General features: G+C 58.2%; 2 protein-coding genes across 3 annotated transcripts in view; both read right to left on the bottom strand.

Annotated features, from left to right (window-relative positions):
• Window positions 1-10,369, bottom strand: part of PNPLA6 (patatin like phospholipase domain containing 6) — a 19,640-nt gene extending 9,271 nt beyond the window's left edge. The window contains 19 exon segments of the mRNA XM_023746009.1: window positions 37-147; window positions 316-468; window positions 561-692; window positions 861-1,066; window positions 4,862-4,939; window positions 5,032-5,199; window positions 5,295-5,404; window positions 5,665-5,748; window positions 6,032-6,194; window positions 6,289-6,369; window positions 6,731-6,859; window positions 7,049-7,129; window positions 7,457-7,616; window positions 7,699-7,839; window positions 9,446-9,543; window positions 9,712-9,794; window positions 9,959-9,998; window positions 10,000-10,099; window positions 10,101-10,369. Coding sequence (XP_023601777.1) covers window positions 37-147; window positions 316-468; window positions 561-692; window positions 861-1,066; window positions 4,862-4,939; window positions 5,032-5,199; window positions 5,295-5,404; window positions 5,665-5,748; window positions 6,032-6,194; window positions 6,289-6,369; window positions 6,731-6,859; window positions 7,049-7,129; window positions 7,457-7,616; window positions 7,699-7,839; window positions 9,446-9,543; window positions 9,712-9,794; window positions 9,959-9,998; window positions 10,000-10,099; window positions 10,101-10,189 — 2,207 coding nt within the window. The 5' untranslated portion in view covers window positions 10,190-10,369.
• A 1,995-nt stretch (window positions 10,370-12,364) lies between these two features.
• On the bottom strand, window positions 12,365-20,604 carry MCOLN1 (mucolipin 1). 2 transcript variants are annotated; one of them, XM_006104857.2, is made up of 14 exons: window positions 20,438-20,604; window positions 18,163-18,368; window positions 17,306-17,473; window positions 17,048-17,213; window positions 16,554-16,662; window positions 16,221-16,317; window positions 15,924-16,023; window positions 15,557-15,663; window positions 15,283-15,432; window positions 15,048-15,149; window positions 14,598-14,720; window positions 13,982-14,197; window positions 12,625-12,764; window positions 12,365-12,544 (listed from the first exon to the last, which is right to left on the bottom strand). In XM_006104857.2, the coding sequence occupies exons 1-14, from the start codon at window positions 20,466-20,468 to the stop codon at window positions 12,508-12,510; spliced, it is 1,752 nt and encodes a 583-aa protein (XP_006104919.1). In that variant the 5' UTR covers window positions 20,469-20,604; the 3' UTR covers window positions 12,365-12,507. The 2 variants fall into 2 exon arrangements, with proteins under 2 accessions (XP_006104919.1, XP_014302607.1); XM_014447121.1 differs by lacking the exon at window positions 20,438-20,604 and adding an exon at window positions 18,488-18,509.
• Window positions 20,605-21,209: the final 605 nt, after the last annotated feature.

Here is a 21,209-nt window from a genome sequence, read left to right on the forward strand (position 1 = left end):
AATAAGATATAACTATCAGTTATTTTCATGAATTACCCGGGGACATGAGTAATATACCGCACAAAAACAGTATAGTACCCCACGATGACCGCATGCTGCTTCCCGTTGTGGCGAGGGTGAATGTGTGGGGGCTCCCTCAAAGGGTTACTGTGGGAGGTCTGGTGACAGGTCAGCGCCATCCCGATGGGTTCCCCACCCCCGCCCGCGGACAGGCCCGGGAGAAACGGACCGGGCGAGGTCACGGTGTGCCCCACCCGGGCAGATCACCCGGACGGTGCGTGTTGGGGGGCGGGAGAAAACGGGACAGGGAGGGGTCAGAGGTCAGGGGCCGTGGGCGCGCTCACCACTCCGACCAGGTCCCCGCGGCCGTACTCGCCCACCAGCTCCTTCTTGCCGCTGCCGCGCTGGATGACGCTGCGCAGCCGCCCGTTGAGCACGATGTAGGTGCAGTCGGAGCGGTCGCCCTGCCTGGGTGGGGTGTGCGTCATGCGGGCTCCCGCCGGTCCGAGGCCGGGCCTGGGCGGCGGAGTGGGGGAGGGGGGCGGGGGGCGGGGCGGCACCTGTACAGCGCGCGTCCGGCCTCCACGGCGGTCCAGTCGATGGCGAAGTCCATCTGGCGCACGAAGGGGGACATCCTCGCCGCCACCGTGTGCGCGGCACTCAGCACCACACTGGGCTGTGCGCGAATGATCCTGCAGAGGCAGGACGGGGAGCAGGGGCTCGGGGTGTCCTGGAGCTGCCCTGAGGGAGGTGGGGCTGGAAGGGCCCAAAGCCCCCCTGTTCAGGTGTAAGCCTTCAGGGGCGTGGTTTCTCCCTGGCAGAAGGGAGTCAGGGCCCCCCAACACAGGGCCCAGTCATACTCATAGAAGTCGCTCTTGGAGATCCGCAGGAAAGTGCAGTCCCGCTGGGCTCGCAGCGTGAAGATGAGGGGCTCCCCGGTGAGCACAGCCAGCTGCCCGACCAGCTCACCCGGCTGTGCTACGAACAGGCACACGTCCTCAGCCTTGTCGATCATGCGCTGGTAGACGTGCAGGCAGCCCCAGAGCACAAAGTGCAGGCTCACATCCTACGGGCAGGCACCAGGAGATGGGCACAGAGCCAACACTTCCACCCCAACTCAGGTCAGTTCACCCACCGGAAGCAGAGGAGGAGGTGAAGGCTTTGCACACACACACACACACATCTCCATATTATTCAGCTCCCAGGGCAGACATTGCTAATGGATCACCAAACTCTTAAGCCCAGATTATGGCCCATGAATTCTTTCCAACACAGCCAGCAAGAGGCTGCAAGCATTGGCCAAGTAGGGGGTGTGGCTTCAATCCTCTTTGCTCTTCTGGGCAATTGGATAGCCGCAGGGAAGAATAAAGTTGGATCCTCACCTTACACCACATCAAAATGGATTAAAAACATGAATGTAAGAATTAAAACTATAAAACTCTTCAAAGAAAATACAGGGATCCATTTTCATGACCTTGAATTTGATAATGGATTTTTGTTGCATAAGCAACAAAATAAAACTTTTGAACTTCAAAGGACATTATCAAGAAAGTAAATGGACAAGTCACAGTACGGGAGAACATATCTGCAAGTCATATGGCCTACTAAGGGTCTTGAATTCAGACTATATAAAGAAATCTTATAACTCAATAATAAAACAAATAACCCAATTTAAAAATGGACAAAGGATCTGAATATAAGAGAGATAAGCACATGAAAAGATCATGACTCATTAGGGAAATGCAAATCAAAACCAAAATGAGATGCCACTTCACACTCACTAGGAGAGCTAGGATCAAAAAATGTTAAAGAGCCGAAACCGGTTTGGCTCAGTGGATGGAGCGTCGGCCTGCGGACTGAAGGGTCCCAGGTTCGATTCCGGTCAAGGGCGTGTACCTGGGTTGCAGGCACATCCCCCGTAGGAGATGTGCAGGAGGCAGCTGATCGATGGTTCTCTCTCATCGATGTTTCTAACTCTCTATCTCTCTCCCTTCCTCTCTGTAAAAAATCAATAAAATATATTTAAAAAAAAAATGTTAAAGAGAATGTGGAGAAACCAGAACCTCATACATCAGGTGGGCAGGGAGAGGACAGGGTGCAGCCACTGGAAAACGGTCTCAGAGAGTTAAAAGCAGAGCTGCCGTATGACCCAGCCATTTGACTCCTAGGTATCTACCCAACAGAAATGAAACTCATGTCCACATGGACATGTGTGCGTAAGTGTCCATAGCAGCATTATGCATCATAGCCAAGAGGCAGAAAATAACCCAGATGTGCATCACCAGAGGAATGGATCAGCAAAAGGCCGAATGTCCACACAGTGAAACGTTATTTGGACATAAAAAGGAGAGACGCACTACACGTGCTTCAGCAGGACTGAGCCTTGCAAACATGATGCTCAGTTGGAAGCCCACAGAGCATGTGATCCCATGTACATGAAGTGTCCAGAACAGGCCAATGGATAGAAGTAAGACTAGAGCTGTTTAGGGCATGGGGTGGGTGGGTGGGTGAGGAGGCAGGAGACTGACAGCTACAGTGTATGGGATTTCTTTTCAAGGTGACAAAAACGTTCTAAAATGGACTGTGCAACTCTGTGAATAAACTAAAAACCACCGAAGCACACTCTTTAATGGGTGGACTGCACAGCATGTGAATTATATCTCAATAAAACTATCACCAAAAATGAAAAATCCCCTGTTCCCCGTTCCTTGTTCCCCTCCATGCCTGCTGACATCCTTGGTTTCTAGAAAACGACGCATTACTTCTCACCCAGCAAGTAATTGGCACAAGCGTTCCCTCTGCTCAGAATGCTCTTTCCTCCCCTTACACTTCCCTCCCTCCCACCTCCTTCTTAGCTGCAGGTCACGTCCTCAGAGATGCTGCCCCCGAGCCAGAGTCTGTAGGGCCGAGAACAGCTCCTCCTATCTATGCACTAAGCACATAGGGTCTTACGTCCTCTGAATGGAATGTCCGTCAGAACTGTGGGCTTCGCAGGGGCAGAGGCCTGGTTTTTCCGCCTCTGCAGCTGCTACAGGGGGCCTGGGACATCTGTCCAGCAGGACCTGAGACACAGCAAATACTAAGTACGAACAGGTGCCCCTCTCCTTCCTCTCTGGTTGGCCTGCCTCCCCGGACACCTCCCTTTTCCAACCTTTGATAAACAAGGAAGTGAAACCACACAGATATGGACAGATTTCTTCTTCACCCAACATAGCAACCTGTCTGGCACCTCACAAAGCTCCAGTGAGCACCAAAACACTGCAAGGACCCCTGGGAGGGCCGGCCCCGGAGACACACACGCGCTGGAACCGCCTAAGACGATTTCTGGCTGGGTCTGGGATGTGAATGGACGTTACTGACATGAGGCTGCCATTTGCCACCAGGTCGGGAAGCAAGTTTCTCTACTGCAGGACTCCTCAGAGCCATAAATATGCTAACGTTGTTCAATGGACTTCCACAAAGAGATACAGCAGCCGGCGTTTCCCAAACCTATTGGCCGCGGAACCCTTGTGGTGCAGGTGTGTCACGAAACACACTTTGAGAAATATCTGTGCAAAGCAGAGTTCTCAGCCTTGGCGTTACTGACATTCTGCTGGGGGGCTGTCCTGTGTGTTCTCGCATCCCTGGCCTCGAACCATTAGACGCCAGGAGCACCCTCCCAAGTCAATAAAAACGCCTCTACATTACCAAATGTCTGCTGAGGGCAACGTTCTCCCAGGTGGAAAGCCATCAGTGTGACATTTCAGAGAGAGGCACAGTCACATCCCTAACAAAGCTCCTGAGAAGACCCCGAGCGATCCATTAGCATCCACGGCTGCATTGAGCCCAACAGGGTCTCCCAGGTCAGCAGGGCCCAAGTGCCCCCGCAGGAGCCATGGTAGGACCGCACTTTCTCAGCTCATTCCCCAAAACCACAAACAGCTGGCAAAAGCATCACCCAACTCCCTCTGCAGAAAGGAGCCCAACCCGGCAGTAAGCAGCTTTGGGGCGACAGCTGCATCAGCCAGCCAACAGGCCAGGCGCCCCACATTCCGCCCAAGCAGTGCTCAGTCCCGGTACCTATGCCATGCTGCCCTCTGCGTCACCCTGAGCTGCTGCTCCACACCCTTCCCTGGGCTTGTCACCCTTGCAACCCTTAGGCAGCTCCGACTACTTCCTCTGTCACGCTGCTGGCAGTTCCTGCAGTGCTTCCACCCACAGATGAGGAAGCAGAGGACTTCCTAGATGACGTGCCCAAGATCACACAGGGCATCTGGCCAGAGTCCGGGCTTTAATCTAGCCCCTCCCTCCAGAACCCCCTTCCTGTGCTTCCTGATATGAGATCACGGCCTCAGTGCCCCCAAACGGAGACTAGAGGGGTTCATGGGGCAGTTTCCAAACCTCCAGGTGCTACCAGCAGGCACTGAAGTCCAGCTCCTGGGGCCAGTTCATGGCCTCTGGGTCCTGATTCCAATTCGTACACATTTATCAACTGCCCAGCAGGGGCCAAAACCATCAGGGTGTATTACAGAACCAAAAGCTCAGAAAACAGGTTGCAGGAAAGGCCAAGGCAGGCAACAGATCTAGGGGCTGGGGTCTTAGAAAAAAGTGTTGGAGGTCAGAGACTGATTGGTCCAGAGCAAGCATGTTAAACTCAAAGGCTAACATGGGCCAAATAAACAAGGCCCATGGGCCGAAAGTTTGACATGCTTGGTCCAGAGGATAAGGGGTGCGTGAGCTGGGGGTCAGTCGTAGGATCCGAGGGTCAGGGACTGGAAATCATAGACTAAGAGTTTTACATGTGGGGTCAAAGAACAAGGATCAGAGACCAGAGGGGTCTCAGGTCACAGTTGTATGTTTAAAGGTCAGGGGTCAGCCTCACCTGGTCCCCCTGGCGGGCGATGATGGTGCCGGCTTTGGCATGATGTAGCAAGACTCGGCTGTTCAGGAGGGAGGGGTCCTAGGGAGGGACGGAGGTTGAGACTGGTCCAGCCAGGCCCGCCCCCCGCCGCCTCCACCTAGTCCCCCAGCTCCTGGGCCAAGGCCACCCACCTCAATCCGCATCAACTTGGCCAGCTCCCGCTTTGCCGCCTCAAAGATGCTACTGGTCTGGCGGCCCTGGTAGGGCCCGAAGGGGCAGCCGCCGGTGGCTGACTCATCCTCACAGTAGCTGTACTCGCAGGCACCTGCCGGCTGCTCCCGGGGCTCCTGAGTGGGAGTCTACATGGGACAGGGCCTGTGACCTCCCTGCTCCCACCCAACTTTCCTCCTCAGGGGCCTCCGCCAGGGGAAGGGCAGAGAGGGCAGGGCCTTACCCGGACAGGGACTACCTGGGGCCCCGCTGAAGCCTCTTCTTGCAGAGACACGGAAATCCGGCCACGCTCATATGCCATGTCGAAGTCTGAGCGGGGACCTCCCTGCAAGCCTGCAGTGGGCAGGGGACAATAAAAGCAACAGAGACAAGACTGACCACAACTGCCAACCCGTGCGACGTGACTAACCAATGACTGCACTCCTCGATCCTCACCACAGCTGGGAGGGCATCATTCAATAAGCACCCATGAAAAAGTCAGCAGAAAGTGCTGCCAGGGTTTCCATTTGACAGATAAGAAAAATAAAGACTGGCCAGCCTGCAATCCAACCCAGAAGTTCGATGCCTCCCCCTCCCGGCCCAAGGCCCCAGACCTGAGATGTCCACTGGCATGGAGATGCAGCGGCTCAGCAGGGGGGCCGAGGGGGCTTCCAGGGATGTGGGCTTCACCAGGTCCCCTGAGGGAGACATGTGTTCAGGCTCCTACCACTGGGGGTGGGGAACTGAAGGGGGCCTGGGGAGCAGTCAACTCAGAGTCCCTGGGGACTAGGAGACTAGGAAAGGTACTTCCAATGGGTCTACAGCGAGCATGTCAAACAAAGGCTAACACGGCCAAATAAACGAGCCATGTGGCCCGCAGGCCGCGAGTTTGACATGCTTGGTCTACAGAACTGAGGCCACAGGTCCCTGGGGGACCAGCTAAGAGGCCACTGGGGCTCCAGCGTGGGTCATGTCAGGCACCTGCAGGTCCAGGCAGAGGGGCCCCAGTGGGGTCAGGTGGCCGGCCAGGGGCCTCCCGAGGCTCCTCGGTTGCCGAGGTGCTGCCAACACGCTTGGAGCCTCGGACGGGGCTGGTGCGAACTGGGAGGCCGGGGCTGGGGAAGAGGCGCAGGGGCTGGATCTCCTGGGGGCAGAGAGCACCGTTATCGCAGATCCCGGGAGGCAGCGCCGCTGCACCTTCCAACCCACCCCCATCCCGTGCTCTCTGAGCGACTCACATGGCTGAAGAGCTCATTGGTCAGACCCAGGTAGTTGTGGAGGGCCAGGAAGGTGACTCGCTGCAGCCTCACCATGATGATCTGCAGGGGCGTGGTCAGCAGGGGCGGAGCCAGAAGAGGGGTAGGGCCAGGAAGCAAGTGAGACAGCAGAGGGGCCAAAGAAAGTTGAGAGGGAGCATTAAAGGGGTGGGGCCACAGTGGGGAGGAGGCTGGCTGGAGCCAAGACCAAGGTTGGGAGCACTGAGGGGAGAGCAGAGCCACAGAGGCTCCAGTGAGGAACCCACATGAGGTGGCAGAAGCCTGGGGAGATGGGTCAAGACAGCTAATGGGAGGAGTCGGGCAGCACAGGGTCTGGCTGCTCAGGGCTAACAGCACAGCCTGAGAGACTGCTGGGTCCCAGCCCGCGGGCGCCTGTGACGAGGGAGGGGGACGGCCTGCTGACCTGCACCACCCGCACCAGGCTCTCGGGGTACTTGGTGAAAACTGCAGAGAAGGCCTCCACCGGCAGCCGCAGTACAGTGGAGTCTCGGGCTGCGCGGGCAGACACTGTACGCTGGGGGTGCTGGTGACCCTGGGGATGCAGGGATATGAGGAGAATCAGGGTCAGGGGCTGAGAGTCCTCACTGCTCCCCCAGCTCTTCCTAACTCTAGTGCCTGGAGGAACCGCCAGCAGCATCGGGAGACCGGGGCCTCTCCAACCCGGTCCACTGGGTGTGGCGCTGAGCCCCAGCCGCCTTGCCACCCCAAACTGGTCACTCACAGTGATGACATCCAGGATGCTCAGAAGGCTGTTGACACTGTCCCCGGGGACTACCTCCTTCACCACACACTCCTTCCCATCCTGTAACACACGGGGGTGGGAGTCAGGGCAGTGACCAGGGCTGCCAACCAGCATGCCATCTCCAACCACACCACTGGCCCTCACACTCACCCACCCGTGATCACTGATGCCCCGATCTCTGACCCCACCGGACCTTCTGACCAGCACCCACTTCTTGCCCATAACTAACTGCAACCACTGACCACCCCAGATACCCTCGGGCATCTGCTCCCAACTCCTGCCTGCACATCTCCAGACCACCAGCCCTACGACCAACAGCAGTGCCTGTCCCCAGTGGCCACTGCATCACTGCTTGTCTCCCTGCATCCCCCTTCGGGCAGCACGTACAGGCCCTGGCAGGCAGAGCTCCAGCAGCCCGTCCTGCACCACATAGATGCTGGCATCTGGCTGGCCTGGCCGGAAGACGTAGTCACCCTGGCTGAGCCGCTGGAAGATCATGTGCCGGCAGAGCTCCAGGAAGAGCGGCTTCTCGAAGTGGCCCAGCACCCTGTGGGATGGGGGAGGGGAGGAGGAACGCAGGTCAGGTCAGCACCCGGCTCTGCAGCCCCAGCCTGCACTCCGACACTGACCGAACGTTCTTCAGCATGTAGAGCACCTCGGAGGGCAGGTGGGAGTTGGCCAGGTCGCCCTCGGTCAGGTCAGCCTCCAGCACGGCAGGCGGGGGCTCCTTCCGCTGCAGTGTTGGGGTCTCTTTCTGGATGCGGAGGATCCTGGTGGGAGGAGAGAGGTATGGGGGCGAGCAGGGAGAAGGCATGGGCAGACCTGAGAGCCCCATATACCCTTTCTCCTGAGTCACAGAAACAGGGATCAGCAAATTCTGGCCTACTGGCCAAATCAGGCCCCCATTTCTTTTTTGTACGTCTGGCTATTTTCATGCTACAACAGAGTTGAATAGTTATAGCAGAGTTGTATGTGGCCTGCACAGCCTAAGATGTTTACTACCTGGCCCTATACAGAAAAACCCTGAGATCACTCCTCCACTAGTCATAGGCCCCTGAAATGGACCCTCTAGTTAGACCCCTGGCATAGCTTCTAAGACACGGGCAGACTTTAGAAAAAACACCTGTTCGTCATGGGACCCCTGACATAGTCCTTCCAGCAATCACACACCAGACTCCTGAGATAGCCCTTCTAGTGTAGGCAGACCCCTGGCGTAACTTCCATTATATGAGGAGACTTCAGATACAGCCGCTCTGTTCTTTATAAGGTCCCTGAGCTAATCCTTCCTCCCAGGTCTCAGAGAACCCTGAGGCAGCACTCATTCCATGTGGAGAATCCAGGTATAGCCTCTTTGCTATTCATAGACCTGGGAGAGCCCTTCCCCGCATGTCAGTTACTGCTCTGACAGCCTTCACACTGGTCACAAGATACCTGAGATAGACCCTAGTATGAGCAATTCCGAGTTAAATTCCATGATATAGAGAAATCCAGATAGAGCTCCTCATCTGAACAGGGAGGCCCTTGGGCTAGCCCTTCCCCAGGTCAGATTCCTGAGATAGCCCTCTGATGGTCATGACAACATCAGGGCAGCTTTTCAAGGGTGTGAAGACACTGAGATGTGGAGACTCGAGATACGGTATCTGATCATGGAGAACTAGAGACAGCCCTCACAAGTCACAGAAAGTCATATGATAGGACATGTTGGTCATGGACAGCCCTGAGACAGACCTTCATATCTCATGAAGTGGATTCCATGATGTTAGGAGACCCCAGAGCCAGCTCGCAACTTAAAAAGATCCCTGGAAGAGCCTTCCTCAGACCCTGAGGGCGTCCCTGCTAATGACAGGCACCCCTAAATGTCCTTCCTGTATTTCTCGTGCAAGAAGACTCTAGAGATAACTCCCAGGGAACACAATCCCTGACACAGCCTCCTTATGAGGGAAGAACTCCAAGGTAGGTGACATGGAGAGATGTTTTCTGAGGTAGCAAGTCTGCTCAGATAACCCGGGAGAACAGAGCCTACAGATAGCTCTTCCACCTGAGAAAACCCCAACGCGGCACCCCTGTGTGAGGAGACCCATGAAACAGCCTACCTAGAAACCCCAGAGAGAGACCCCACAAGGTGTCAGAGATACTGACGGAAGAGCAAATAGCTCAGAGATAACCTCTAGGGAGAGGCGTGGCTGGGAGGGGAGTATCTCTGAGATAGCCTAGGGGGACGGCCTGTCTGGTGTGAGGCAGCTCAGGGATGGCCTCTCTGATGTGAAGACTCCCAAGATGGCCCACGGGGTAGAAAGAAACTGGAGACACATGGGCTGATCACTCAAACGGCCCATGAGGGCGCCCTGGAGCCAGGGGCACTCCGCACAGCCTTACTTCTTGGCAATGTTCAGCATCTTGAGTTTCTTCTTCATGCGTGGCCTGGAAGCGGCGGAGACGGAGGTGTCCACCAGGGAGGAAGTGGACTGTGACACCTAGCACAATTAAGGGGAAGAACAGTCAGCTGCTAGCTCAGACCCTGGGGACGAGGGGTGTCAGATGCCTAAGTCCTTAACCAAGGAGGACGGGTTTACAGGAGTTGTGACTAAGTGAAGGGCAGGGCTTCTGCGTGGCCAGCGGCAGCCTGTTGGTCCTGGACTCACCTTCCGCATAATCTTCCGGCCATAGAAAAGCACTTTGTCCCTCTTCCGGAATCGGTACCGCGGGCCCTCCGGGGCGGGGGTTTCTAGGATCAGGGGAGGGGGCACTCAGCTCTGCGCAGACGCCACGCGGCCAGAGAGAGAGCAACTGCGTGCAGACCCTAGCCGGTCCAATCCCGACTGCCTCCGGACCCGGCATTTCAGCTCCCCACAAACGCAGCCCTCCCAGAGGGGGCCGCGGGGTCCTCACTCGGCACTCGAAAGCTCCGCACTAGCAGGAGGATGAGCACGGGCAGTGACCAGCACGGCGACTCCGGCCCCGATCATCACGCCCAGCACCTGCGGGACGAATGGCACTTGCTGCGCATCGCAAACCCGCCCCACCGAGCCTCCCCGGGGCCAGGACGTCCTGGACCCCATCCCACTGCGCTACGTCCACACCCGAGACGTTCACAGCGGCCCCTGTCTTCTGTGTCTCCATCTGCAGAATGGGACAGCGCGACTCCCCCCCAGGGCGGGGGTAGGAGGCGGCGCGACTCTTCCCGGCGGCTCTGCCGTCCGCGCGCGGTGCACGCCGGGAAATATAGTTCCGCCTGAACACAGCCCAGTTCTTGCGGCCGCGCTGAGCACGTCGGGAGTTGTAGTCCCCGCTGAGCCTCGCAACCTCGGAGCTTTACCATTCTTGCATGCAGAGGGGCCTCCACCAGCTGTTTCTGGCAGGTCGACAGGTTTGGTAGCCCAGAGTCCTGGGAATCAAGAAGCAGGAGGAACCCGTCACTCTGGGCCCGCCCCTCCCCTGCCACAAGCCCCGCCCCTTCGTACCCGCAGCCTGGGTGGGGGAGAACTAGAGGGGCGCGGCGGGGCCGAGGGGTGGGGCAAATTGACCTCGGGTCGGACTAGGGAGTGAGGCGTGTCTCCGGTCCCGCCTGGCTCTCTTCACTTACGCACCTGGGCGACCAGCCGCTCTACCTGTCCAACCCCCACCCTAGGGCCAAAGGGCTGCCGCCGGGCACCCACTATCAGCAACCAGCGCCCGGGTTCCCCAAGGGCACGGCTCCTTCACGCCGGCCTCTACCCTATGGGATTAATCCATCCTGACCCCCCGCGAAAACTAGAGCCTAAGCTAAGGGGTCGGGGAAAATGCCTGGCTCCTGGCTCAAGCCTGCCCTGGGGCTCGTGGGGGTGCTGCTGGGAGCTCCTACCCTGCTGGGAGCTCCTACCCAAGGGTGAAGCATAGTAACCTCCATCTTGGGTAAAAACTGCTATTCTGGCTTCTGTAAACGTTTGCTTGCTTAAATAATAGAGAAAATAAGACTACTCCCCATTCCAGAGAGGCCATAAACCAGCCGTGGGCAAACTACGGCCCGCGGGCCGGATCCGGCCCGTTTGATATGAATAAAACTAAAAAAAAAAAAAAAGACCGTACCCTTTTATGTAATGATGTCTACTTTGAATTTATATTAGTTCACACAAACACTCCATCCATGCTTTTGTTCCAGCCCTCCGGTCCAGTTTAAGAACCCATTGTGGCCCTCGAGTCAAAAAGTTTGCCCACCCCTGCCATAAACTCTGCCCCAGACAGAACTGTCAGTGCTGAAGCCAGGCCAGGCCTTGAGATATGGTCTCACCGCCCTGTCCCAGCACACAGAACTTTTTCTCTGAAGGTCCAGAAGTCTAGTTCCAAATTTGGAAAACAAGGAGCTGAAAAATATATAAATAAGGGAGACTGCCACCATATTGGGCCCCAGAATTTGAGAAGCAAGAGTTCCTCTGGGCCCGCTAGCGCTGGCGAAAATGACGAGGACTCCAAATAAATTGGGCTTGTTGATGAAGGCGTCTTCTGATTTACAATATAACGAGGGGTCTTGGAGGGTGCCGAGGTCTTGGAAGGGTCCTGGGGCTCGGAGTGAGTGGGCTCCCAAGACCTTACTGGCTGATGCTGGAGATCTACTGTCACGTGATAGTAAACAGCATCCCTGGGACTTCGATGCTGGCGGCATTGCTGGCGACGCCGGGATTACTGGGGACAGTGAAAAACCACTGAGATTCTGAGGACAGAACTATTGCTGGGAAACCCGGGAGCTGGTGCGCACGTCCCTGGGTTCGTTCGGGAACGAGCGCGCCGGCTCCGTGGCAGATACGAGGAATGCTGGAAAATTACTGCGACTTTTCCGAGGCTGCGAATGCTTCTGGCTTCGCTAGAGTATTAATGGGAGTTTAAGGTAATTGGACCCTTGAGACATTACCTGGCAGCTTCAGGGCGGGGTGGGTGGATGGGACTAGTCCCCTCCCACTTTAGGGAACACCTGGCTCCCGGTGCGGAAACACCTGCCGGAAACCGGGGAATGAGCATCGGGAAGTCGGGGGCTACCAGAGGTCGGCGGAGGACATTGGGAAAGCCGAGGACTCGCTCACAACCCCCAAAGGGGGGGACGGAAACCCGGACTCACCCGGAGGCCGCAGCCGGGACGCACTCTGCCAACGCCGCTGGAGTCGCCCCCCAGCGCGGCCCCTTTAAGTTATTCGCCGAAGGCGCTCGAAGCCCCGCCCCGCCGCTGGGAAGGCCCGGGGCCAGGCCGAGTGTGGCGACGCCTTAAAGGGGCTGAAGAAGAGGGGGTCTTGGAATGCACCTCCCGCTAGAAATGGGACCACGACGTGTATTTTCCTTTTTTATTTAACATCCACCCTACGCTTGTCCGACCCGGTGGCCCACGCCTGCACAGGGTGCGAGAGCCAGTCCTAAACGCCAACCCTAAGAATGGCCAGCCCGGCTCTCCGCGGTCCCGGTCCGGGTCCGGGTCAGTTCACCAGCAGCGGTCGCTCCTCCGAGGCGTCCCTGGAGGAGGGCAGTGTCAGGGGGCGGGCAGGCGGCAGTTCCCCGGCAGCCCAGCCCTCCCCGTTCCCGGGGGATCGAACCTGCTCCTGCTCCGGCCGCAGCAGCACAGGCTGCAGGCCGAGCCGCTCCCGCGGCGGAACTTGCCGGAGGTGGGGCTGTCCTGGCACTGCGCGATGTAGGCCTGCAGCTCGCTGGGCTCCACGCCCGTGCTGCCGGGGTGCTGCGGAGAGATGCGGGGTGGCCGGCGTGCACGGGGCTCCTTGAATCTGCCCTCCCCCACCTCCTCCTCCGCCATCTGGGTCTCCTCGCTGTTCCGAGCGGCTCCCACCTCTGGGCCCTTGTGCGTCAAGGTCTGACTCCAGGAAGACCTCCCCGACTCCTGGATGCTGGGATGTGCGACCCCGCCCCTGGGTCAGGTGGCGCCCATCTACTCCTCAGTGCGTGGACACCGCAGCGTTCAGCAAGCCCAGCCTTTGCCCTCGGCCTCGGAGGGAGCCACCATCTCTTCCCCAAGTTCCTTCTGGCTACGTGGCCTTTGCTCCAGGTGCTCCTTCCCCCTGGTGCTCCCTCTCTTGGGATCCCACCTCTCAATCTAGAACTTTCTGAGATGACGGAAAGGTTTGATTCTAGGGTGTCCAATCAGGAAGCCGCTAGCCACATGGGCTCCTGGGCACTTGATGTGTGGATGGTGTGAGTGAGGAACTGAATTTTGGAATTGTATTTCATTTTAATTAAAATCAAAATTTAAATAGTCCCATGAGGTTAGAGGCTCGTATTGAACAGCACATTCTAGAGACTTTGCTTGCTTCCTAGCTCTCACCGGCAGTGATCATACTCCTGCTCATGCATTATCCGTCTTGCCCACTAGCTCTGGGCAGCCTGTGTACACCTCACCTTGTTTCCTAGAGGCCTGGCCCAGCACAGGGCTTGGCTCACAACAGGCCCTTGGACACGTTGGCTAAAAGAATCCTGCCTACCTGCCACCCGCACATTCTGCTCTGCCCCCACTGTCTGCCCCCCACAGGACAGAGGGTCAGGAGCAAGGCTTCCTGGTTGGGCCTGGTTTCACCCCTCAGTTGCTGACCTTGGTAAGTCACTGAAACTCTGCGACCTGGTGTCCCTATTGGTAAAAGCCGACTCGAGAACCCTACCTGGCCGGAGCTCACCTGATCAAACTGAGAAGGTGGCAGGTAAGCCATGACATCAGTCCCACCTGTGACCCCTAATTTCCAGCCACCATTTCCTTTGGCTTTGCAGAGCCTCCCACATTCTCTCCCTGGGTCCTTCTCTCCTCACCCTGCCATGTCCTCTGAGACCCCCCCCGCCCCCCCCCCCCCCCCCCCGTGGTGGCCTCCAAGGGACACGGAGCCCCGGTTGGAGCTGTGTGATGTGCGTTGGCCCCATGGGGAGGCAAGCTGGAGGGGAGGCGCGGCTGACCTTGATGGCGTCATAGGCACCGGTGATGAGCGCGATGAAGAGGCTCAACACCATGTAGATGAAGAGGCTGATGAAGGAGTAAAGGTAGATCTGGGAGAAGAGCCAGACGAGGCTGCTGCGGCCCTGCTGCGTCTGCATCGCCGCAAACGTCACAAACATGTCATCCCCATTGATGAGCGAGAACAGGCACTCCGACACCATGGACAGCGAGCGGAACTGTGGCCAGGCAGTGAAGTCAGTGGGATTGTAGGGAGGGAGGGGGCTGGGCGGGGGCACCAGGAGTCAGAGGGGACAGCAGAGTACTAGTAGTTACAATGGGGCCCACTATGCAATGACAGTGCCCTAGAGTCAAGGCCAGGGTTACCAGGGGTCAGAGGGACAGTGGGCAGAATATCAGCAGTTACAATGGGGTCATTTAGAGTCGTCATGTCAATAAGGTCATAAGGCCAGAGTCAGTGGACAGAACCGCTGCAGACCTCTTGGTAAAGGACAGAGGGTCACACAGTGCGTCCAGGTCAGTGAGAGATAAACCAGGCTTGGGACGTGGGCTCGGAGGAAAGGAGCCAGAGAACCTTCACCTGGGGGCCGTGCACCCCACAGCCCCGCTGGTCCCTACCTTCACGTGGTAGGGCCCCAGCACGATCCAGCCGCAGAAGCAGTAGCCCAGGTAGATGACAGCCACACAGCAGCAGAAGCGCATGACGCTGGGCAGGGCCACCCGCAGCGTGGCAATGAGGATCTGCAGCGGGCAGGTGGCTGATGAGGGCAGGGCCACAACCCTGGCCGTCAGGGCGCACGAGCGGAGCGGGCAGGGCCTGGCTGAGGGCACAGCTGGGGAGCTGAGAAGGGAGCCTGGAGCTGAGGGGGCGGCTCACACGCTCCCTGCTCAGACTCAGTGACAGGTACGGCTGGGTGGACAGGTATACGGCCAAAAGGCTCATGGCGGGTCCTCTGCAGGGGCTGGTGACGGCGCAGGTGTATGAATTTGGGAGGTGGGAACTGGGGGACGTGTGGCTGCCAACCGGAGGGAGGGCCCGGCCTGCGGCCTGCACCCACACAGGCTTACGTTGTACTTGTGGAAGAAGGTCAGGTAGCGGATGACACCGACCCAGACCAGCAGCGTCGAGGTGCCCAGGAGGATGCTGCAGACATCGTAGCTGGCCAAGTTCTAGGAGTGGGAGCAGTGTCAACCACATCTGGCTGGGGAACGTGGCCCCAGGTGGGCATCGGTGGGGGCAGTATAGGCGTCAAGGTCTGGAAGGGGCCGCCGGGGCCCCGGGCAAGGTGTGGGCAGGACCCACCTTAGCTTCAATGCCGATCTTCATGATGGTGCCCGAGATGGTGAGCACATCGCTGGTGACCAGCAGGATGTACCAGCCGTTAACAAATTCCAGCCGCTCCCACAGGCTGATGGCCCGTCCCCGCTGCCGCCACATGAACCCCACAAACTCCTGCAGGAGGCAGGCGGGGTGAGGGCTTTTCCAGGCACGGGAGCCTCGTGCTACCCACAGCCCTTACGGCCCCAGAACTGGGCAAGGCTGGTTTGGGCACGTGTGACGCTGGGATGGCTCTCACGTTCTGCAGCAGGAAGCCACGGAGCAGGGAGCGGGCACACAGCAGGAAGGAGAAGGAGCAGGTGAGGATCACCACCACGTCAAACAGGAGCCGGAAGCTGTTGTCTCCTGTGGGGAGGGGCCTTGGGTAGAGCCGGGGTAGCTTGGGGCCTTCGGAGGCCAGGCTGGGGCCGGGCCAGGCCAAGGGGACTGCAGGGCTGGTTTGGGCTGGTCAGCGGGCTCAAGGCTATTCTGAGTTAGAAGCTCAGTCAGTGTGGGTCTGAGGTTCAGGGATCCTTCGGTAGGTCAGGGTCCCTGGTTGCTGCTGGTCTGGGGTGTTGAAATCCCCGGGTAGGTCAGGGTCCCTGGTCTAGGGTTTGAGGACTCACCATGCCTGAAGACACTGGGGTGCTTACACTCCTGGATGTGGACCTGGGTCTCCAGGCTGATGGGGACACGTCCGCTGAATGCCTTATTGTCAAACGTGATCTGTGGTGGGATACAGAGTGAGCCTGGACGGGCCGGGCTCCCAGACCTGCCTGCAGGATGGTCTGTCTAGCTCCAGGCTCTCAGCACCCACATGCGGCCCTCGGCCACGGGTCCCGAGCCCTGGGGCTCAGAAGTCCTGCTCCCCACCCCAGATCACGGCTGGGTCCATGCTCTTACTCGGGACACCTCGGGCTCACCAGGATGCTGAAGGTGTAGCAGTCGGGGATCTCATTGTTGATCAGGCTTTGAAGGTTGATGGTCTTCAGCTGGAAGTGGATGGTGACGTTGATCAGCCTGAGGGGAGGGGTCTGGTGAGGGGGAGGGAGCTCCACAGCTCCCTCAGGCCCTAGAGTGCCAACGCTCCTGCCCGATGCTGACTCTGCAGCTGGCAGAGGGAAGTGATCACTCAGCAGGCATCCGCCTGGCCCGCCCTGCCCCCACCTTCAGGGAAGTGGCTGCCAGGGGGGCCCCAAGGACACCTGGCCTCCTGCCTCCCCCCGCCCTGGGCAACCCCCTCCATCGGGCAGTACTTGTGGAATTTGAGCGTGAGGTTCTTGTAACTGGCGCTGCCGTCCGAGAGAGAGAAGTCATCACTGGGGGGCACAAAGGGTCTCTCAGGGGGGTCCACCCGGATGCAATCTGAGGACAGGGAGTCAGGGAAGGGGCACAGGATGGGGGAGGCACAGGCAGGTCTCCCAGAGTCCCTGAGAGACCCCTGCCCGCATTCACTTTGTACTTGAGCATTTGTTGTTTGTGCCCCGTTTCCCCGGGGCAGGGCCCAGTATGTCTATTCCCTGAACAGACACTAGGGCCTGGAGCTCTGCAGCCCCTAACTGTTTAGTGGATTAATGATATTAAACATAACACCTGGCTCTTTCTACATGCCAAGCATTCTTCTAGACACGTTGCATACATCAAATTATCAATATTCAAGACAACCCATCTCCTGGATGAGGGTACAGCTGGGATTTTAATCCCAGCAGCCAGGGACCCCCAATAGCTCAGCCCTGCCTTGTCCACTCACCAGTGACAACCATTGGGTCGATGTCAAAGGTGTCATTGGCTGGGTCCACGTGGCCGCGGTGGTAGTACCGCTGGCAGAGGGCCAGGGCTGAGCCATTGGCCCAGGGGCTGCCCCCGCCCCGTACATATGCGTAGTGGCCCAGCGACACATTAGGGAGCATCAGGTACTGTAGGCAGAGAAGGGGAGGGTCCGTCAGCCCCACCACCACCACCTGCCCACCTGCCCTGGCTGCCTGCACCTGCCCTTGGCTGCCCGCACCTGGTCCACAGCATAGAAGATAGCCTGGTAGAGCTGCTCCCGCGTATAGGCGGCGAAGGTGTCATCTGCCCCATCGGAGTAGCCCAGAAGGAAGAGGTGGCGGAAGGCAATGGTGTTCTCCTCGCGGAATGTCACTACCAGCTGGTTGCTGAGCCCAAAAAGGATGAGCTGGTGGGATGACAGGGGGTTGACACTGCTGGGATGGGACCTCCCTCGATGCATGAATGGAGGAAGAGTAGAGGACCCACTCCATGCCCACCATTTGTTCCCAATGCATAGCACACAGTGGCACTCATATATCTCAGGGTAGCAACTAGTGTTCATGAAATGTTTACCTGATGCCAACTTCCATGCTAAACCCAGACCTATAGGGTAAGTACCACAGTGCTGGAACCCTTCCCAAGGGGAAATTAGCAGCACAGTCACATGTCCAAAGCCACAGCGCCCTAGGGCAGGGTCTGATTCATCTGGGGATCACAAGACCCCAGCACAGAGCCTGGCATGGGAAAGGGGGCAAGTATCTGTTCAGCCACCGGGTCAGTTCTCTTTGAGGGTCAACACGGCGCCAGACTGCCTGGGTTCACGTGCCAGCAAATCCCAGTGCCTGGTTGCCATGTGACTTTGGACCAATCCCTTCACCTCGCTGAGCCTCAGCTGCCTCATCTACAAAATAGGGGCCTGTGTGAGGTTAAAAGGAGCTGCTCACCTAGAGCTCAGCGGGTTTTCTGACTTATGACTGCCATTGTTACAGTCATTATGCTGCCGCAGGGTCAGGACGAGGTTCTGACTCCCAGACTCTCCTACAAGGAACACAGTGGCCACAGCACCAGTCCTGCTGGGGCTCCCACGGGTCTCACCTGGACAGTGACTACCAAGATCTTAACCACTTGCAGCATCAGCTTAAAGGGCTTGCGGCCCTTGGCCCGAAACTTGTCACAGGGACTCATAAAGAAGTACTTGAGACGGCGGCGGAGGTCTTCTTCTTCCAGAGGGGCCGGAGGGGCCGGCGAAGCCCCCGCCTGGGTCCCATACCCGGGGCTGGCGGTCGGGAGGTGCTCGGCCTCTGTGGGAATGGAAGAGAGCAGTGGGGACCGGACCCAGGCCGCCTACCTCCCCAAAGAAAGCAGATCCCACATCCCAGCAAGAAAGCATTCTGGGAGATCTCAGAAATCTGAAACCTACGTTTCATGAATATATGCAGCAGTGCGGCTCGGAGGTTGCAAATTCAAGTTTGGGACTCAAAAGGGCCTGAGTTGATACCTGACCCTGATGCTCACAGGCACGGACAGGGCCTCCAGACTCTCTGGGCTCAAGTTCTCATCTGCAAAATGTGGCATAGCATCTCTCACAGGAAGCTGAGGATTTGATGCTTACACAGTCTTTATCACAGGGCTCGTAGTGTGATAAGAATGTCAGGTGGTAAGAATGCCAGGACATTCCACCCTTATTCCTGTTGATCTGTGAGGAGAGAATGAACTGCTCCCACTGGCTTCTCACAGGGCACTCAAGGCTCCTGGGCACACCCCAACTCCAAACCCCAGGCATGAACATGGAACTCAGCTGCATTCTAGTATTTTCTGGAAAACCCTTCACACTCATCATGAGCTGATCTGTCCAGCTGATCCTCTCACAGCCACAGGCTTGGAGAAGGGAATGTCAACACGTAGGGCAATAAGGGAATGCATTTGCTGAAGACTCACTGTGCGTGGGCCAATGTCAGTTTGTGAGCTAACATGGCATCTTCATTAAGGCTACCAGCTCCTGGAAACCACACAGCCCTAGGACCAAATCCCAGACCTGCCTCTTCCTGGTCGGGGGACCCCAGGCACCTTCCTAAGTCTCAGTTCCCTCAGCTGAAAAACGAAAAAAGCCTGGGTGCTGGGGCTCAGTGGTTGAGCATCAACCCATGAACTAGGAGCTGGTCTTCCCTTCCCTGTCAGGCACATGCACGGGTTTCGGGCTCGATGCCCAGTAGGAGGCATGCAGGAGGCAGCCAATGATTCTCTCTCATCATTAATGTTTTATCTCTCTCTCCCTCTCCCTTTCTTTCTGAAATTAATTTTTTTAAAGTGGAAATTTTTTTAAAAGTCTCCCCCTGAGGCCAAAACCCTGAGAATGCTTCCAGAATGGAGTGAGACAATGCAGCTCAGCTCGAATCTCAGTAATTCTTCAGGAGACAGAGGCTATTCTAAGCACTGCTTGTTCCCTTCAATCCCCACCAGCCTAAGAGGAAGGGCCAAGGTTTCCGCAACTGCTGGGGTCACAGCTGGTCACAGCAGCCCAGAACTGTCCCTGGCACCCCCACCACCACCCCTACTGGGAGAACCCAGCTTCTTTCTAGGACCTGGCTGCCCCCCTGCCTGGCACTGCCACCAAGATGACTGTGGCCACTGCCAGAACCTGTTCTGCAGGGATGGCCAGCTCCTGGCTGGTCCGGTCCCTTTGGAGTTGGATGCTTTCGCAGTTGTCTACAAGAGAGCTGGATGGAAGCCAGAGGGCAGGCCGGCCTCTCTCTCTGGGTCATAGCTAACCCACCCCAGGCCCTACCAGTGAGACACCTTTCAGGGTATCCCGCTAGCTCTACAAGGGAAGATCAACAGAAGGGCCTTCCTCCAGGCTCCCCCAGGAGAGGTGGAGACTGAGGGTATAGGGCCGGGCACCCCACGCCTGCACTCAGGAAAGCTGAGCTTCCATGGGTTCGGAGAACTGAGAGTCAGGCGCCGAGGCTCCAGGAGGCAATGCCCAGTCCTCGGCCTGGGGTTAGAGAAGCGGAGCATCCGCCTCCTGGATGGGGGAAGGAAATCCGGGGAGTCTCGGGCGGGATGGAGAAACCGGTGCCCGCCGAGTTCCAGCAAAGCTGAGCGGCCGCAGCCGAGGCTCAGAACGGGACCTCGCTGCCCGAGTCGGAGGAGCTGGCGGGGCCGGCTCGCGGTCGGAGTTCGGGACCTCCGAGCACAGCCTGGGTCCGGGAAGGCCGTCGGGAGCCCCGCCACTCCGTGTCGGGGAAGCTGGTGCCCACCCGCCTCCCGGGTTCCAGGAGCCCAAATCCCCAAAGCTGCGAGGTCAGCACGGGAGTTCGGGACAGGGAACCCGGGTACTCCGCCGCCCGCCGCCCGCCGCCCGCGACCTCACCTGAGCCACCCCAGCCCCCGGGGGCTGCCATCCCGGGGCGGGGAGCGCCGGACGCCGGCGGGCGCGGCGGAGCAGCCAGGGCACCAGCGCCCGCCGCTGTCACTGCGGTCTCGCTCCCTCGCGGCGCCGCTTCAAACCCTTGCGCGTCAGCTGACTCGTGCCCGGTCACGTGCCCAGGGCGCCCTGGGAGGCACGTGACAGGATGCGACCCCGGGGCCCTGCGCCGAGACCGCGCCTGCCATCGCGGAGTGCGCGCGCACCAACGCGGGCGCCGGGCGGCCGAGGGCGGTCGCGGGGCCCTAGCGCCGACGGGCGAGCCAGATGCTGCGACATGGGCGGGCTCCCTGTCCTGCCTGCGTCCTGCCGGCATCTTGACTTCCATGTCCGCGATGTCCAGCGATGACCCTACATCTTTCTAAGGGTTGTTTCCCTCCATCCTCCCAGAAATTCCTGGATTGCTCTCAAATCCTTCCTCTCCGGCCCCTCTCATGACCTATCAGCAAATCCTATTTCACTTCCTAATTATATCCCAAATAGGCCCACTCATTCTCACTTTTATAGCTCTCAGCCCAGAGTCCCCACCATTCCTGGCCCGGACCACTGCAGCAACCTCCTCTCCGATCTTAGACTCCCACTCCCGACCCCTCCCATTACACCTCCATCAGCAGCCAGACCGTCTTCAAAGAATAATTCCTATCAGTCCTTCCCCAGAACCTGCTGGCGACTTCCCGTTTCTCTGAGATGACAAACTCCCTGCAGCAACCTACCAGAG

This window comes from Myotis lucifugus, unplaced genomic scaffold (genome assembly GCF_000147115.1).
Source record: "Myotis lucifugus unplaced genomic scaffold, Myoluc2.0 scaffold_615, whole genome shotgun sequence".
NCBI lineage: Eukaryota > Metazoa > Chordata > Mammalia > Chiroptera > Vespertilionidae > Myotis > Myotis lucifugus.

Coding starts and splice junctions, on each gene's coding strand:
- MCOLN1 (XM_006104857.2), bottom strand. CDS start 20,468: ATGGCAGCCCCCGGGGGCTGGGGTGGCTCAG. Junction 18,369..20,437: donor CGGGGGCTGGGGTGGCTCAG/GTGAGGTCGCGG, acceptor CCATTCCCACAG/AGGCCGAGCACCTCCCGACC. Junction 12,545..12,624: donor TGCGGCCGGAGCAGGAGCAG/GTTCGATCCCCC, acceptor GCCCTCCTCCAG/GGACGCCTCGGAGGAGCGAC.